We start from the raw sequence: 18999 nt of genomic DNA on the forward strand, positions 1-18999 counted from the left end.
TGGTCCTGAAGAGTGGACTCCAAGTCTTGAACCTGCTGGCGAAGAAGCTCCCTCTCCGCTGCCACCCTCGACGACTCCTCCCGGTAGCAAGCGCTCTCCTCAGATAGCCGGGCGATCTGCCTCCTGGTCCTAGATGAGCAGTTCCTGGGCCTCGCTCCCCTTTTGAGCCTAAAGGACTTCACCTCGGGCCCGGTCGAGCTCGCCCTGGAGCTTCTGCACGGTTGACCTATGATTATGAGCATCGCTGGAGTGGATGTTGGTCTGGAGAGCCATGGCATGGATGGCGGAGTTCACCTGCCAGCAGAAGATTAAGGTCAGAAAAGAGAAAAGGAAAGAAAAGAAAGAAGGAAGAGAAAGGACACTTACCACCATGCAGTGAACGGAGGCAAACCTGGTGAGCTCCTTGGGGTCCATTTCTCCCTAGCTAGCGACCTCCTCGTGGCAGATCTCCCTTCGGCTCTTTCGTGCAGTCACAATGTAGTCATTAACACCCTCCCAGTTCTTAGTAGGGAACTACAAGAAGGGGAAGGGGTGGGATGACCCAGATGAAGGAAATTGCCCTTGCGCCAGGAGCTTGGGCTCTTCTGCACAACCTTCCGTAGTGACCCCCTCAAATGAAACCGGTGGAACCTCAGGTGGTGGAGAAGCAAAGACTAGGCCAGTATACTCAAACTTAGCGCCCCCAGAAGTGGAGGCTCGGTCAGGACACGACCTCTTGGCCTTGCGCTTCTGGTTGCTGGACAGGAGGCGGCATGCGTCAACACTAGACATGATGGCTGCCAAAAACCACACTGTATTAGTCCAGTAAAAAAATGAAGAGAGAAAATTTTACAAGGCACTACACGACCTAAAAAGCAACCTACCCGAGCTCAGGCCAGCCTGTGCAAGCTTTTCCTCTGTCAAGTAGTCCGACCAATGGAAGTCAACTACTGCCCAGGACTGCAGCATTTTCCGAACTTCGGGGTCCAACTCAACCCCTAAATCCTAGATGGCGGCCCTCTAGTAAGCTGGGAAGGGCCACCCTTCGGGGTTACGAACTACAAAATAGTCCCTCTTCCAGGCCGGGATCCTATTCGGTAGCTCGTATAAGAGCTTGAAGCTGTAGTGGGGAGAAAAATAGTAGGAATGTCTTTCTGGAGGCAATCCGGGAGAAGCATTCTCGATGCAGAGGATGGTGGGAAGGATGTCAAGATTAAGGAGAAGACAATACTCATAAAATAAAGAGATAGTCCCAACTACATTGCGATTGGAGTTGGGGTGAAGCTGGTCAATAGTGATATTGAAGTGATTCAAAACCTCCACTATCAGAGGGTGCAGAGGAAGATAGAGGCCAGCGATGAGCTGCTCCTGGAAAATCACTATCTCATCGGGACCGTGCTCCCAAGGATAGTTACCGGAAGGGAGACTGTAGATAAGGTCTCCGATAAGGTTAAAATGAAGGACTAGGGACCTAAGCCTCTCATCGACATGGAGGAGGGACCAAAGCTATCTGGCTCCCTGCCCCGAGAGGTAGAAGCAGTTTCGCCAGAAGCCTCCCGAGCTTCTAGAGCCTGCCCCCAAGCTCCCCCTGAGCTTGAGGGGGCATCATCTTGGTCGTCACCCCGGGAAAAGACGTGGTACTGATACCCAGACATACTAACGAAATGATAAGACTCACCAGGGAAGAAATGAACCTAAAAGACGATGTGAGCAGAAGAAGAGCTCGGGCAACTAGATAAAGACGCGACCTCAGAATCCGAAGGCAAGCAAAGTTAGCGTAAAAGAAATGAGGCCTGGGTCCCTCCCATTTATAGCCACTGTGCCCTCAAATCGACGGCTCGGATTGAGACAGATCTAATGGTTTGCAGTCAAGCTGACTGCATGTCTTCTGAAACCAAAATGTGACTGGCTGCACATCTCCCATGATTAAGGTAATGACGGTTGCATGTCTTCTAGAGTTAAGAGCCGCTTCTGCACGTTCCTTTTGGCATTCAAAAGGTCTAGAGACCCCCTAACTTCTGCGAGCACATTTAATGCGATCAGTCAATCAAGTTTGAACATTGGGTCAAATCCACCCATCACACTTCATGAACTCCTCACGCTAAGGTAGCACCCTTAGCCTGAGGAGTGGGGGGCAATTGATGGAGGGCGATTTGACCTGACCCCTCGAGAAGGTGACATGAGGACATGACTCAGCACAAGTAACAACTCAGCACAACAGCCTCACCGCAACTAAGTAACGAGCCCGCAAGACAACTCGCTACATCACAGCTCGCTATAGCACGAGCTTGAGGACCCCCGATGTACTAAAAGGGAATACTCCAAGGCAAGTCCATCCCATCTCGCGAGCTAGGATAACCAGCTTGCTCCAATACTTAGCTAGAAAAACTGCCTCAATGGCCACTTCAAGAGGAATCACCTTGCACTACCCTCAGGAGCTCGCTACAAGGTAGCTTGCAACAGGATACAAGGCAGCTGTTAAGTGACGCGATGTCTATAGGAAGCTTCTATCTGACAAGACCGTACCCGTCAGACTGCACCCACGTCTCTTGACAGATGGTGGCATGTCTGTCCTTCTAAGACGTGTCACTCATCCGATTGGGTAGTACTCTACAACGGTTACTTGTGCAGCCTTGGCAGATAACGGCTGCGGCAGAGGTCCAGTGGCGGTTATGCTCGATTTGACAAGAACACTCATATATAAGAGCCCCCTAGTTGAAAGGGCTCTCTTGAATATCTTGAGTATCTTATCCTGAATATCTCGAACTTTCTCTCGAGCTAACTTAGTGATCTAGCACGACGTATACTCTTAGCCTTCTTTGCACTTTTTACTACTTTCTCCAGCGTTCTAACTTAAGCATCGGAGTATTCCCACCGGGCAAGTCCCCCGAGAATCCTTCATCGTTTTCTTCTTAGGTACTGTTCGTCGCCAGCTAGGAGCCAGTCAGCTGCCAGATAGGAGTGCCCGGATTGCGCTGCATCAGTTAGTGTACAACTTAGCAAAAATTAATGGTCCATTTGGTTCAGAGTCTTCAGACAGGAATGCATCGAGAATAAAATTGCATTCAACTAGCCCAAGGACCAATCGGAATTGAAATCCTCCAAAATCGGAATCAGAATGGTCCATTCCCATAGTCTGTTTGGTTCAGAGTCTTCAAACAAGAATGAGAATGGGCATTGAAATCAACAGGAATGAGATTTCATTCCCAAGGGACAGTGAATGGCCATTCCCTCAAATAGGGGAATCCCATTGCAGCAGAAATGGAAATGGGATTTCGATTCCATCCAACCAAACAGTTGGAATTGGAATAGCCCATTCCAATTCTGATTCCAGACCCCTATTCCCACAAACCAATCGGGGCCTAAGTTTAGAATATCAAGACTGCAGCCAGCACGTTCTAAAAGAAGTCTCATATAGATAAGGCCTATCAAAAGCTTAATTTGAACATTAGCAAACCAGCCAAACGCCCCAAAATTCTTGACTTCATTCTTTTTAAACGTCTCTTTGTGTGGTTTCATTCACTGTCATGCATTAAGCAATACATCACGCATCCTCGTTTTATTTCTATTTTTATGAAATCTGTAGTTTTGTACATCTTTTCCTTTGCAGGATCAAATGGAGAATAGCTGGGCCTGCTGGGGTTCAACATGATCCTAGGAACCAGTTTAGTGCCTTAGACTTTCTCTTTGTTTGGTTTGAGGGAAAATGTAAGGGAAAGGTAGGAAAACCTGTACATTCCTTGTATGGTATGGGTTCTCCTTCCTTTCCCAAGGTTCACCTGTGTATGGGCAAAGGTGTATCTATACTAAAAACCATGAACTTTTATATATTTTTTTAGTTCTCTTTTCAAAAATTGGCTAATATATATCTATATATATATCATATCATATCAAAATTTTGATCCTTGTCCTTTCCCTACCTTTTCCTTCAAACCAAACATAGCCGTATGCATAATTCCCGTTCCTTTCTTCCAAGTTTTGAGAGCTTTAAATCGTTCTTCAGAAAATTCTTAAGTTGATCATTTGCTAACCACTTCTTTAACTTTTAGTTCTTAGACGCCCCTTAGATCTCTCTAGTGTGTATTAGACACCCAAAACGCATTCATGCTTCAGAAGATAAGAGTACATAATCCTCATAGAAATACTTTGAGATTAAAGTCTTCTTTCCAACTATTTTTCTATGTTCAAATACATGCCCATGGTTTAGTAAGGGCATGCATAATAATGCAATGCAGCATTGATCAAGGTAAACTGATACAGCCTTTAGCATCTGTTCATGTATCTGCATAAAAATCATCTATAACAGCTCTAACTATCAATGGTATCCTTACTACATGGCCGCCATCTTCCCACGAGAGATATCCAAAGGAATATCTGCCTTGCACTCTGAGTTGGGAATGGAAAATTACCTTGAATGTTAGCTTTTTAGCTGTAGAATTGAATGATAAAACTGGTGGCTCAACTTGCACGATCACACCTGGGGGTGACTTAACACGAACAGAGTAAACAGAATTAACTGGACCCACATTGGTTACAGTTCTTGACACTGTCAAACTTTTCTTCAGCTCAGGAATGGAGATGGAAGGTAGATTGAGGTCTGCTAGTGACTTGGATGTTTCATAGCATACAGTAGGATGCTTTGTCATTAAACTGACATCAGAGTCATTGTATCCCATTAAACAAAGGAAGCGTACATGATCTGTAATTCCCATATCATATATAAGACCAGGATCTGCAGATTTGTTAGGGTCGACATGACCACCCCCATATTCAAATGGGTCAGCCTGCTTATGTGGAGATCCCTCAGCTACAATACTTTGGCCATATTCATCTTTTGTAGAGGCTAGTAAGAGAGACACAAAGAAAGAAGGTCCATCAATTACTAAATCTCATTACAACTACTTACAAAACATCAAGTGAAAAACCAATAACTTTCTGTTTATACCTGTTGTGACTAATGCAGATTTTATTGCTGCAGGGCTCCAGTTGGGATGCATTGATTTAAGAAGAGCCACAATAGCAGATATATGAGGACAAGACATGGAGGTTCCTGATTCAATTTTGAATTTAAGTGGAGGTACTTTGTGTTGATGTACACTGGATGATGGAGAAGCAGGTGACCATGAAGCTAAGATATTAACTCCAGGTGCAGCTATATCAGGCTGTAGAACACATCAGATCAGATGCTAAGTTAAAAAAAAAAAAAAAAATCATCAATAAGAACAGGATAAGATAAAGAAGATGCAGCACCTTCAACACTGAAGGAGAGAGAGAACTCGGTCCTCTAGAAGAGAAGAATGCCACTTCTGGGGAAATTTGTCTCCCAAGAGATGTCTTTGTAAGGCTAAATCTGACTACTGGATTTCTGTAGCATAAAATTACCAAGGCATCAAAAGTTGGTATTCAACTAAGATAAACCTATTTTATTAGCCTAGTAGCCCACAAGTAAGGGGTGATATAAGGCAGATATAGGGAAAAAAACAGAGAACTGTACTCAAATTTAAGCATTCAAAGGTTATCTGTTTTCAAATATGCCAATATCAAACATAGAAACCATGCAGGTGACACATTTGAAATGCCCTTGTAAATTTGTGTAGCAAGAAGGGAACCATCTGTTAGGCATGGGATACTGGGAGAATTTGGGGATGGCAGTTTTCCTTGAGAGCAAGGGAGTTTTTGGGTTGGAAATAAAACTTGAGGTGAAGGTTGGGTGGGAAACGAAGTGGCAGAAAATCAACATTTTGTGCAATTACAGTGCAAAGAACTTGTCCTGTTAGGAATCACCTGGTGCTTCTGATGTATTCCAGCACACGTGTTCCTATTGTAAAGTCAACGTGGACGCATGGAACACCTGGTGTAGAAGCAACATCCTTCTTTGGAAGTTGAGCAAAGATGACACCAACACCCTTAACTTTTGTTACTGTTCTTGTGGCAACAAAGGCTAACCTCTGTGACTGAGATTGGAAACAGAGAACCACCTTTCCTCTTGCTAGTGTCGCATTCAGAGATCCCACATCACAACTCCTGTAGGGGTGGAAGGAAAATTCATAGGGAAGAACATATGCTTTGAATTATAAAAAAAAAAAGACAAAAAAGGAAAAAAGTAAAATACTGCAAAATGTGTTCTACCTTGCTTTATCTTCATCAGAATCATTGGAAGCAATACTTTCTCCATAAACTATGGGATAGAACTTATTCACATGCTTCTCTGTAAGAAGAGCTTGGCCCTGTATGAGGAAATAGATTTCTGAGTTCCAGATGACACCATGAAGCCTTAAAACTAAACATTTGAATAAACGAAACTGAAATAGGGAAGTGTCTTAACAATACATGTTCAAGTGAGTGCATTCAACTATTAAACCAAGTCAATAAAATGTTGGCAGAATACAGTCCTAAAGCATAAGTTTCCACATGAATAGAACTCGGGAGGTAGAGTCTACTGTAGATTGTTTAGATTGTTTCATTTCTTCTTGGCCTTTGACCTATTTGGGTCTTCTCCTAGGTGCTAACCCTAAGGAGTGTCAATTATGGAATCCAATTGTGGGAAATTTTGAAAAAAGATTGGTGGCTTCGAAAAAGAATTACATCTCATTAGGGGGTAGAGTGACTTTGATTAATGCCACACTTGCCAACCTTCCAATTTATTTTCTATCAGTCTTTAGAATTCCCCCTAGAGAGGCTAAGAAGTTCAAAAGGGTGATGAGGGATTTTTTGTGGGAGCCGGGGGAAGCAAGAAAGGATCACTTGATTAGGTGGGAGGTAGTCAGTCGAAGAAAGGAAGAAGGGGGCTTGGGGTTAAGGAACCTAGCTCATAAAAAATGAAGCTCTACTAGGGAAGTGGTTATGGAGATGACCATTGGAGAGAGAAATTATGGCACGAGGTGGTGGCTAGCATTCATGGTTGTTCGTAAAAATGGTTGGCATGTCGGAGTATCTTAATAGGCTACTCTTACAACACGTTGGAAGACAATACGCTCTATCCTCCCCCAGTTCCTCAGGTTGGTACGGTATGATGTTTGCTCTAGAAATACTATTCTTTTTTGGGAAGATGTTTGGGTGGGCAACCAACCTCTCAAAGACCTCTTTCCCTCTCTTTTACTCCCTTTTCCTTTATAAAAAAGAGACAAGCTCTTTCCTCTCTTTGGTTTTCATAAGGGGTTGAGGGATAGTAAATCTGCTTACAACACCTTGGAAGACAATACGCTCTATCCTCGCCCAGTTACTCAGGTTGGTACGGTATGATGTTTTCTCTAGATATATTATTATTTTTTGGGAAGATGTTTGGGTGGGCAACCAACCTCTCAAAGACCTCTTTCCCTCTCTTTATCCCTTTTCCTATATAAAAAAGAGACAACATCTTTCCTCTCTTTGGTTTTCATAGAGGGTTGAGGGATGGTAAATCTGCTTGTGTTTCTGAGTTATCATTTTCACTTAAGTCTATCTATTTGGATCCTCTCAAGCTTGACAAAAGGATTTGGACCCCTATTCTGAAAGATACATTGTGCTTCTTTCTTCAAAACCCTCTCTTCTTACTCTGTTCCTTAGGTGTTCTTAGTTAAAGAAGTCTAGTCTAGGCTAGTCCTATTCCCCCTAAATTGTTGTTTTCTGCTAGGAAGTTTACTATGATAAGATTAATAATTTGGAAAACTTGCAAAAGAAGAGACCTTTGTGTTTATCGCCTAATTGGTGCATTCTTTGTAAAGCTCAGAATGAGGACTGTTACCACTTAATGCTATCTTTTTTACTAAGAGATGGAGAATTATGTGGAAATGTATCAAAGCAATTCTTCTGTGGACTGTTTGGGAAGAAAGGAATGCCAAAATCTTCCTAGGAAAGGAATGAAGTATTTCTGAAGTTAAGAAGTGTATTTTGACGAGAAATTTATTGGCTGAAAAGTTTAAGCCTCTTTGACAGCTACTCCTTTGATGATCTGTGGAGGAGTTGGTTAGCAGTGGCTAATACTTCTAGGAATAACATTTTGGTACAATGGACACCTCCTCCTGAGTGTATCCTTAAGCTTAACTTCAATGGGAGTAGCCAAGGTAATCTAGGACATTCAGGTATAGGAGAGTTTTTGAGAAATAAGGATAGCAACATCATCTCCCTATTTGCAGGCCCATTGGGAATTGGAGACTCTACAAGGTCTGAGGTACTAGCTGTTGTATAAGGGATCCAGATTGCAAATCAGCTTGGGGTGGACAATTTACTAATTGAAGGTGATTCTAAGGTGGTTGTTGGGTGGCTCTTGAACTCAGATTCCGTCATTTGGGGCTATAGAGACCTAGTCAAAAAGGTTAAATAGCTAACAAGTAATATGAAAGTTAGAGCTAAATGGGTTGGCAGATGGGCAAATGCTTTGGCTGATTCACTTGCAAAACAAGGTGCTTCTCGGGATTCTTTATATTGGACTACTTTGTAATTTATGTTCTAGTCTAGTTTTAGAAGCTGTGTTCAATCTTAAAGGAGAGGTCGCATCTCATGCCTCCCCTTGGGTTGCTTATAATTCCCTAGCCTCTTGATTAATAACATTTTTACTCATTCATCAAAAAAACAAAAGATTCAAACGCCCATAATTTAACAATGGATATGACACTGAACAGAATGGAATGGCAAAGCAGGATTCATGTAACTGACCATAGTTGGGACAAGGCTTAGATATGACCATGTATTCTCACTCAAGGCAAAACAGAATTTGATTACAAGATCAATTGGTCAGAAGGCTCTGGACAAGCATTGCAATGAATGAGAATACATGGTCATATCTATAATTCTATGTGCAGTAAGAGCAGGTATCTGGAATTAAAAAGAAAATGCTAACAGACCACAATGGTTTGGTTGTTCCCTAGGGTAATTGCTGTAGGAAAAGCTCGATCAATTGTACTTGCTGCAACAGTTATAATCCAGGGAGCAGTATTTATGACTGTCTGAGAGTAAGGACCAGAATTCCCCCCAGAGCAAACTACAGGAATCCCTTTAGCAACTGCATGGAAGGAACCAATGGCCAAAGTATCCTCAATGTATGGAGAAAGTGGTGGTGCTGAGCCTAGAGACACAGAAAGCACATCCACTCCATCAAAAATTGCATCATCAAAAGCAGCAAGAAGGTCAGCTGAGCTGCAGCCACCAGTAGACCAGCATACTTTGTATATAGCTAACCGAGCAGCTGAAGCACCTCCCCTTGCCAGCCCTTGAGCCAGACCCATAAAGCTTGCATTTCCCACCAGAGCCCCTGCTGCAGTAGATGAGGTGTGGGTACCATGTCCCACTGCATCCCGAGGAGACAAAAACTCAATACTACCACTTGTATTCAGCTTCCCAAATTCAGCTTCATATCCTTTGATATACCAACGAGCACCAATAATTTTCCTGCATAAAGAGGCCTAATACCTGTGATCAATAAAGACTTCAAATGCCAAACTAAGTTTCAACAGATGATTCCTTTCCTTCAAACAGTAATTTCTAGCACTTGAAAATTAATAGAATATTTTGAGAAACTTATCGACTATTAACCTCCCAGTTTGATCACACTTTACGCAGTTGTTTGAAAAACTTTCAGAACATCCATATTCTTACAAGTTAAGATAAATAAATGAAGAAGAAATGAGGAAAATTCAGGAAACTACTCAACCCATATTTGCATTTCAAATTGGGTTTCACAGTCTCTAACAATGGAGAATGACACCCAATCTAGTACTAGTAACTTTCCCAGGAAATACTAATATTACTGTTCAAATGGTTGTTAGAAAGTCACCACAACCACTTACTTATTCCACAAGATCAGGCTGAATCAATTACCTCGTCAAACAAGGATACTTATTCTTTTGAATGAAATTTATATTAAGTATGTCAATCAGAAGTTAGTGCTTTTCCAGATCATATAGAGTAAAAGATAGCAATCAACAATCATCTTGTCAGAATGAAATCATTCCAAAGCACCAGATATGCCAACAAGTCCATATTTGTAAGGGAAAAGGTCTCTGAGCAGCATTCTTCTTGCACAATTGCACAAGAAATTGGGGAAAACTAAGCATTTCAATCTATTCCTCTGTCAGCACATAATCCTTGCTTATCTAGAAATTATTTTTTTTATCAATATGCTTATCTAGAAATTATTACTCTTACCATTATGTTCTTCAGTCTATATGTATGTCAGCATAGGCACATACTTTGAGTACAAGTTTGTCAGTAAAAAACCTATCATAATAATTCAGGGGTCAGTTATAATTACTGATTTTCTGATAAACCAGCTGATAAACAATCAAACAGGCCAAGAACATAGTAATAATCCTACTGCCATTTGAAAGTTGAAAGATGATAATTATTTAAATCCTAATTACATGAGCATGTGAGGGGCATGTTAGACAGTTATGCCCTTAGCTCCAATCAGATTGATGTATCTTTTGACATTTATTGTAAATGAATAAAATACATAATTGATTCATGTCATTGTAGTATGTTTTTGTGTAATACCCTTAAATTGGACACTTATGAGACTCGTTTTAGTTTATAATCTTCACAGCTGTTGGATAAATCTGGGGAGATTTATCCTGTCAAGGTTGACACTGATGTGCCACCAAATTGGTTGGGGTGGCTTGTCTCAACTACTAGGGTCAGACCTGAGGTACATGCAGTGTGGGTTTTCTTGAAACCCTGAATCGGACCAAATTCCAGTATTGCCCTAGACCTTGGAAATAGATGGGAAAAACTAGAATGTTACACCTGACCCCTAGACTCGATTATGGTACTGCACTAGGTGTCGGATTGGGTTGTCTTTGATATGCCAATCAGTGAAATCCTTAGAGGGGGTCAAAACCTGGGTATGTTAGGATAGTCCGAGAATTCATCTCAGTGGGTGATCATAGTGACAAGATCATCCCCTTTATCGGACAAAGTGAATGATCGGGTAATGCACTCTCTCTTATGGAAATCCGGCAGTTGATTTCAAACGTTCAAATTTGTTTTGCAATATAATATATATATATATATATATATATATATATATATATATATATATATTATGGTTTCAAAATGTTTGCAAAATGTTTTAATTCTCGAGATCCATGTGAGTAGAGACTGCAGCACTGTACCTTGCAGCTAAGGGAGAGGTCCTCTCTTGTTGCGCACTATTTGATCATTATGGGCTGAGAGGTTAAGTGTAAGACCATTGAGGGTAATACCTGATGGGCTAATCTTGCATCTGCCCACAGTTCTTGGGTTTTCATAAGGTGGCTGGATCCAAGAACCATTTATGTAAATGTTGGACCCATTAAAAGCCCATAGTGATAGACTCAGGGGTTCACTGTCCCTATAGTGAATTCAGCCAGGCCTTGTAACAAAGGCTGGGCTGAACCCATGTGGCTGATGTGTAGATCGATGTAAGGGTCTCATGCCATACAAAGAGAGCCAATTGGGCAGCAGGTTAAGGAGTAAGTGAGCACATAAGCTTAATGGGCCTAAAGCCTAATTCGAACTGAGCTTAATTTAGTTAATTAAAAGGGGCAAGATATGATTTATAATCTGATAAGGATTAGCTGAAGGATAAGATAAGTCTTATCCATTCAAGAGTCCAGATCCATATATCAGATTTGGATTAAGAGACTCTCTCCTAATTAGATTAGGAGGCTGATCCAAAGAAGACTATAAATAGGGGGCGAATTCCTTAGTTTTAACACACAACAATCTGCAGAATTCTCTCCTATTCTTGCTATCCCTACCTAGTTCGATCTCCACTTGTGCAATTGATCAAGAAAGGTTCTTGATATTATTTCTTGGTTGAAGAAACAATCTGAAGTCGTACTCACCAGCCCCTGTTCGATTCTTGCTGAAGAATCATGGTTCTTGCTAAAGAGCCCTCTTGCGGATCATGCTCCATCACACACTATGTCATCTTCAGTGGAAGCAGATTTTTGGTCTTCTCCTTGGGTGTGAACACCTTCATTGAGAGTTACTGCTACTTCGTATCAAGTATATCCCCCTCCTCCCTTTTGGTTTCAGATCTGATCCGGTTTTGGATTCAAGAGCGAACCTTGAAAATGTAGCTTTCTAAATTAGGGAATGCAATTCCTAGATGAGAGAAAAGAAATTTTTGAAATTTCGCCCAACCTTCCTGCAGGGTCCGACCATCATATGATGGATCTCCCATCCCTTCAAGGCATACTTCTACCAACACAAATAAAAAAAAAAAAAAAAAAACTCAAAGGACTATGCACCACGACTGGTCATGACCTATCCCAACAGGACATTCCATCTTACCTCAAATAAAGTATACAATATGCTCAGAAAGTGAACATTTTAGAGACACCTCCTACTCGGGCTTATGCATATCCCACAAAAAACTGTTTTTAATCTAATAAGTGCTTCCTGAAATGTATTTCTCAGTTTTTGCACATCTAATTCCCAAGCCCAGATGCAGTAGGAAGGTTTTTCCATGAAACTGCCAACCCCTTGTGAATGTCAATAACAAAGGCAGGTGGGTCCATGGGAGGTATTTGAGGAGGGGGGACGCACACAGACAATAATAATAATTTTGAAAAAAAGAACATCTAGAGTTTATACTATATGTGGGGCCCATTAAGGTCTACATGTTAATGTACACTGCCTACACCTCTAATAGTTTTCTAGGTCAGCCTCTGCCTAAGGTTTGTTACAAGCTTGTCATAGGGTGCTCTTGATAGAGTTGAATGGAAAAACAGGATGCATGTAGTCGGTCCAAAAGATCTGAAATAAGACTTTGTTGAGTTAAGAAGTACTCCTCTACAGAATAGTGTCTCCATTTCTGAATTAACCTTTGTTGAGTGGCCCGGTTTGTCTTTCGTTTGTTTTTATTTAATTAGGAAGTTGTTGGGCCTTCGGCTCATTAGTCTTTATTTTTTAAAGTTGTGACTATTCAATTTTAGTAGCCGCCCTACTAAGGTCATCCTTGTAATATCTCATCTTTAAGTTAAATATAAATATAATGAGGGGCTGGCAGCTAGGGTTAACTTTCTCATAACTCTAGTTGACCTCCTACTCTTTTCTTCTTCTCCTTCCTTCTCTACTACTGAAATCTTCACCTTCCCCCTCTTTCTCTCACAAGAAGCTTGACTGAATCAGCAAATAGTGATTTCTACTTGGTATCAGAGCAGGTTGAAGGTTCTTGAAGTTGTTTTCTCATGCAGCCCTAGATCGGCCGACTGCATGGTGATTTAAGAGGCTGATCGAAGCTTTCAGGTAAGCCCAGTTTTTGGATTTTCTTAATGGATCTGTGTGCCCTGTAGCTGGTCTAGGGTTTCTCATCAAAATCAGGAAAAACTGGAGAAAGGGGAAGAGTCCTGTTTTTGCTGGACTCTTCAATTTTGACCTAGGAAGTGGTGCCCTAGTTTTTTAGGGTTCCTTGGAGTTTTTTGTAAGGGCGATTCAAGTCCCACGTGGTTTGGAGGCTTCTAGAGAGGGCGGTTGTCTTTTCTCTCTCTTCTCCCATCCCACAGAAAATGAATCTTTTGTGGAAAGAAATCCCAGGACACCAAGAAAGTGTTGTTGGTTCCAAAAGGTGTCTTGCTTGATCTTGCTGCAATTTTTAGTTATTTTCTTTACCTTTTTTGAGAAGCATGGAGGGCCATAAAGTTGAAAATAAGCCCGAGAGTGAAATGGGACCAGTGGAAGGGGGTGCTGGAGACCCCTTCAGGGCTGGAACCATTACTACAGTTAGGTTGGATGGTGCAAACTACTTGGAATGGTCACAATCTGCAAAAATGGCCATTGGGGCTCGTGGGAAATTAGGGTATATCGCTGGTGAAGAGGTGAAACCCAAAACTAGCAACTCCCAGTGGGTGCAGGAAAATTATATGGTGATGACTTGGTTGTGTAATTCCATGTTGCCACATATAAGTAAAAATTTTTATGGGCAAACACTGCTAAGGAAATATGGGATGGGGTTGCAGAAACCTATTCACAAAGGGAGAATATTGCTAGGGCTTATCAACTGAGAAATCAGATTATTGCTACAAGGTAGGGAGATAGATCTGTTGCAGCCAATTTTTTAGCCCTTAAGACCCTGTGGCAGGAGATTGACCATTTGGAGACCTTTGCTTGGGAAACCACCAAGGATGCAACTACCTATCAGAGACATTTAGAGAAGTATAGGGTGTTTGAATTCCTTGCTGGCCTTAACCCTGAGTATGATATTGCACAATAGCATCTTCTTTCTAGGGATAGTGTCACTCTCTCCCAAGCATATGCTTTTGTGTCAGGGGAGGAGTGCAGGAGGGATGTGATGATGAAAACCCAAATTTCTGATCAATTTGTCATGGTAAGTGCTGTGAAACCTAAACAAAGTGGTAGTGAAATCAAGAAGGAAGAAAAAAGAGACTTGGTTTGTGACTACTGTAAGAAGCCTAAACATACAAGAGACACTTGCTAGAAGCTTCACCCACATCTTGTGCTGACTAGATTGAGAAATAAGAAGGGAAATGCGCACATGACAGTTACCGGTGACACTCTGGCCCCTCCTACTACAACTGCTTTGGAGTCTGTTGCAGTTGCTGCAGTAAGGGTCGAACTTGAGAGGTATGAGCTACTTCTGAACCAGCGGGATACAGCTAGTTCCAGTTCAGCCGCAAGCGGACGACAAGGTACAGGTGGCACTAATGGAGCTCACTCCACCTCCTTTGCTCACACAGGTAGTTCACACGTCACTGCAAATTATGTTTCCACTTCAGGTAAGGAGAGACCTCCTTGGATTATAGATTTTGGAGCCTCAGAGCACATGACCCATAGCTCCACTATTTTTTCCTCTTACCAGCTTTGTTCTGGCAGAGATAGGGTCTCCACTGCTGATGGATCCCATGTTCCTATTGCTGGGAAGGGATCTGTCAAGATTAATGATTCTATTTGTTTACCCTTTGTCCTTCATGTTCCCAGATTGAACACAAATTTGTTATCTGTTAGTAGTTTGACTAAGAATTTGAACTGCTCAGTAATTTTTTCTCCTGGACGTTGTATTTTGCAAGATCTGGATTCAAAGAGGATGATTGGGAGTGGTCGTGAAGTGAATGGAATCTACCTCCTGGATGTTCCCCCTCACTAGAGTCATCATGTTAGCAAGGATAGTGAGTCAAGATCTGTGAGTCAGATTATGCTTTGGCATAATCGTTTGGGCCATTTGTCTTTTTCTTCTTTGAGTTCTTTGTTTCCAAAACTTTTTGAATCTGTTAGTCTGTCAAGTTTGGAGTGTGAAGGTTGTCAACTTGGAAAGCATTGTAGACATTCTTTTAAACCTAGTAATAAAAGATCTTCTTCTTTTGATGTTATTCATTCGAATGTGTGGGGTCCATACCATGTTCCTTCTATGGGAGGCTATCGCTATTTTCTCCTTTTTGTGGATGATTTCTCTTGATACTCTTGGATTTACCTGATGAAATCCTGCGATAAAGTACCATCCTTGGTGCGGCAATTTCATCAGATGGTACTAACACAATTTGAAACAAGAATAAAGGTATTCAGATCTAACAATGCCAAGGAATATTTTAAAAGACATCTTGCCTCGTACTTGTTAGAATATGGTGTTGTCCATCAGAGCAACTGCTCCTACAGTCCACAATAGAATGGTGTTGCAGAAAGGAAGAACAGACACATTGTTGAGACCGCAAGAAGCATGATGATCACATCTACAGTTCCAGTTCGGTTTTGGGGTGATGCAGTTCTCACAACAATATATTTGATTAATAGGGTGTCTTCTCGTATACTTGGATTCAGCACACCATTCAGCCTTATTTTTCCTCAAGGAGAGATGTTTCATGTTCCTCTCGATGTGTTTGGGTGTGTCTGCTTTGCACACATCCTTGGTCCTCACCGCTCGAAGCTTGATCCCAAGGCAAAGAAGTGTGTCTTCCTTGGATATGCAGAGAACCAGAAAGGGTACCGCTGCTATGATCCAATCTCTGAGAACCGATATGTTACCATGGATGTCACCTTTTTTGAATCCACGTACTTCTTCTCACAGAATCCTTCTCAGGGGGAGTGTTTTGGGGAAGTAAGTCAGTAGTCTATCCCTCTCCCAATTCCAGTCCCTGTGTCACCTCCTGTGCTTGACCACCACCCGGTGCCACCTACCTTGCCACCTCCTTTGTGCTCTGTTTCTCAGCATTACTCACAATAGAGACTTCACAAGGCGGTTGATTCCACTACAGCAAAACTCACACCACTTCCTGTTGATCCCTTGGAGACTCCAGATTCGGCTGATATGGATTTAGGTATTCCTCTTGATCCCGCTACTATTTCAGTTCCCATTGATCCTACTAACTCTGTTACCGATAACCTTGATCTCCCCATAGCTCTTAGAAAAGGGAAGAGAAAGTGTATTGCTCATTTTATTTCATAATACTTATCCTACAGTGGACTTTCTCCTTCCTACCGTACTTTTCTCGCTTCTCTTGATTCGGTGTCTATACCCAAGGGTGTTAGTGAGGCTCTCTCCAAACCTGAGTGGAAGACAATTATGCAGGAAGAGATGGAAGCTTTTATTAAGAATCAGACATGGGACATTGTGGACCTACCAGAAGGCAAGGAGACAGTTGGATGCAGATCGGTTTACACGGTAAAATATAAGGTAGATGGAAGTATAGAGAGGTACAAGGCAAGACTTGTCGCAAAAGGATACACACAGACCTATGGCATTGATTATTTAGAGACCTTTGCGCCAGTAGCAAAGATGACCTCCGTTCGGATACTCCTTTCCCTTGCTACCTCATACTCTTGGCCCTTGTTTCAACTGGATGTGAAGAAGCTTTCCTAAATGGGGATCTGCAAAGAAGTGTATATGGATCTTCCTGCTAGTTTCTACAATGATACTGAAAAGGGAAAGGTATGCAGGCTTAAGAAGTCACTATATGGCTTGAAACAATCTCCTAGAGCATGGTTTGACAGATTCAGAAAGGCCTTGATTGATTTTGGCTACACTCAAACTCAATCCGATCACACTTTGTTTGTGAAGCGCAGGGGATCTTTGGTGTCAGCCCTAATTGTTTATGTGGATGATATTGTTGTCACTAGGAATGATCTGAGTGAGATTGATAGTCTGAAGAGGAACCTAGACAAGGAATTTGAAATTAAGGATCTTGGAGAACTAAGATACTTCTTAGGCATCGAAGTTGCAAGATCGAAACATGGAATTTTTATCTCTCAAAGGAAGTATGTCTTAGACCTTCTTCGAGAGACAAGGAAGCTTGGAACAAAGGCAATGAGCACCCCTATTGATCAGAACCATAAAATCAGTGCAACAGAAGGTGAACCAGTAAAGGACATTGGGAGATATCAGAGACTTGTGGGTCAGTTGCTATACTTGTGTATGACAAGACCAGACATCTCCTATGCAGTGAATGTAGTAAGTCAATACATGCCTGCCCCACGAGTCCAGCATTGGGAGGCAGTTGACATGAACCTTGCTTATTTGAAGGGACATCCAGGCAGAGGCATATTGTTTATTGATCATGGCCAGTTGAAACTAGAGGCTTATACAGATGCCGATTGGGCAGGATGCCTTGATGACAGGAGATCAACTTCAGGAGTGTGCACCCTAGTTGGGGGTAACCTAGTCTCGTGGAAGAGTAAGAAACAAACAATGGTGGCAAGATCAAGTGCTGAAGCCGAATACAGGGCCATGGCACATGGAGTTTCATAACTTCTCTGGGTCCGTTCTCTGTTAGAAGAAATTTGTGTATAGGCAGAAGAATCCATGATGCTATACTGTGATAACCAGGCAGCAATTAACATTGCCCATAACCTAGTCCAGCATGACCGAACTAAGCACATTGAAGTGGATAGACATTTTATCAGAGAAAGGGTAACTTCTGGAGAAGCCTGTCTTCCATACATTGCTTCTGATCTGCAACTCGCTGATGTTCTTACAAAGGGTGTTGCAAAGAACAAGCTGGAGCATGATCTACGCAAGTTGGGAATGTGTGACATTTACTCCCAACTTGAGGGGGAGTGTTGAGTGGCCCGGTTTGTCTTTAGTTTGTTTTTGTTTAATTAGGAAGTTGTTGGGCCTTCGGCCCATTAGTTTTTTATTTTTTAAAGTTGTGACTATTCAGTTTTAGTAGCCGCCCTACTAAGGGCATCCTTGTAATATTTCATCTTTAAGTTAAATATAAATATAACGAGGGGCTGGCGGCTAGGGTTGACTTTCTCATAACTCTAGTTGACCTCCTACTCTTTTCTTCTTCTCCTTCCTTCTCTACTGCTGAAATCTTCACCTTCCCCCTCTTTCTCTCACAAGAAGCTTGACTGAATCAGCAAATAGTGATTTCTACTACCTTAAATTTTATCTTCTTATAGATGACTATAAAATTCTTGATAGTTCATACAAAGTCTGAACTCTACTAAATAGAATTTCTCCAAAATTTACTGCCTCTCTCCAGAATTTAACCATGCAACACATTGTACTGCTTTTATGGAACTTTTAGTTGAAGTCAAGGAGCAGAAAATGCTTACTGAAAATTGTCACCCATGCAATATTACTTCCTCAAGTATCATGTTTAGATTACAATTTTTGTTCTTAGTTGAGTTCTAAGAAATATAATCTTGTCAAAAGGCATTCTAGATCATGTCATGTTGTTTCTTTCCCTTTATGAATCAGGTATGTATGGTAAACAAGTGGTGTTTAACAAAGTCAATATGGGATGAATATTGTACTCTCTCAGCTTTAGAATCAAGGAGAAATGCCTTAAAAAAGATAATACCAGGTTAACATTGCATTCTTTAAAGTTACAGTCTTACAGATAAGGTGCTATTGACTCACATGCCATACCATTCATGGAATGAATCTACACAAACATTCATGCACGAGGGCACTGAAAGAAAAATATACTTTTTGAGTGATTACTTACATTGATTATCAAAGATTGTGTATTATCAAGATATATAAGTAATATACAACAAGGACTATACTAATAAGATATATAAGTAATATCCACACTCTCCCTCAAACTGATGCCTAGACATAAGCATCAGTTTGTCTATAAGAAAGAGATGTCGAACTCTAGT

At 41.5% G+C, this 18999-nt stretch overlaps 1 protein-coding gene across 2 annotated transcripts in view; it reads right to left on the bottom strand.

Moving 5' to 3' along the window:
• Positions 1 to 4102: 4102 nt before the first annotated feature.
• The window catches only part of LOC148849121 (subtilisin-like protease SBT3.9), a 28199-nt gene continuing 13302 nt past the window's right edge, over positions 4103 to 18999 (bottom strand). Inside the window, exons 6-11 of one of the 2 annotated variants that reach the window (XM_088948102.1) lie at positions 8802 to 9345; positions 6109 to 6206; positions 5764 to 6003; positions 5230 to 5344; positions 4925 to 5141; positions 4103 to 4822 (exon numbers count right to left, since the gene is read on the bottom strand). In XM_088948102.1, coding sequence (XP_088804228.1) covers positions 4254 to 4822; positions 4925 to 5141; positions 5230 to 5344; positions 5764 to 6003; positions 6109 to 6206; positions 8802 to 9345 — 1783 coding nt within the window. In that variant the 3' untranslated portion in view covers positions 4103 to 4253. The remainder of the gene's footprint in view (positions 4823 to 4924; positions 5142 to 5229; positions 5345 to 5763; positions 6004 to 6108; positions 6207 to 8801; positions 9346 to 18999) is intronic. The other variant, XM_088948103.1, reaches the window with a different exon arrangement.

Source organism: Nelumbo lutea, chromosome 6 (assembly GCF_056320005.1).
Source record: "Nelumbo lutea isolate HS-2025 chromosome 6, American lotus-T2T, whole genome shotgun sequence".
Classification (NCBI taxonomy): domain Eukaryota; kingdom Viridiplantae; phylum Streptophyta; class Magnoliopsida; order Proteales; family Nelumbonaceae; genus Nelumbo; species Nelumbo lutea.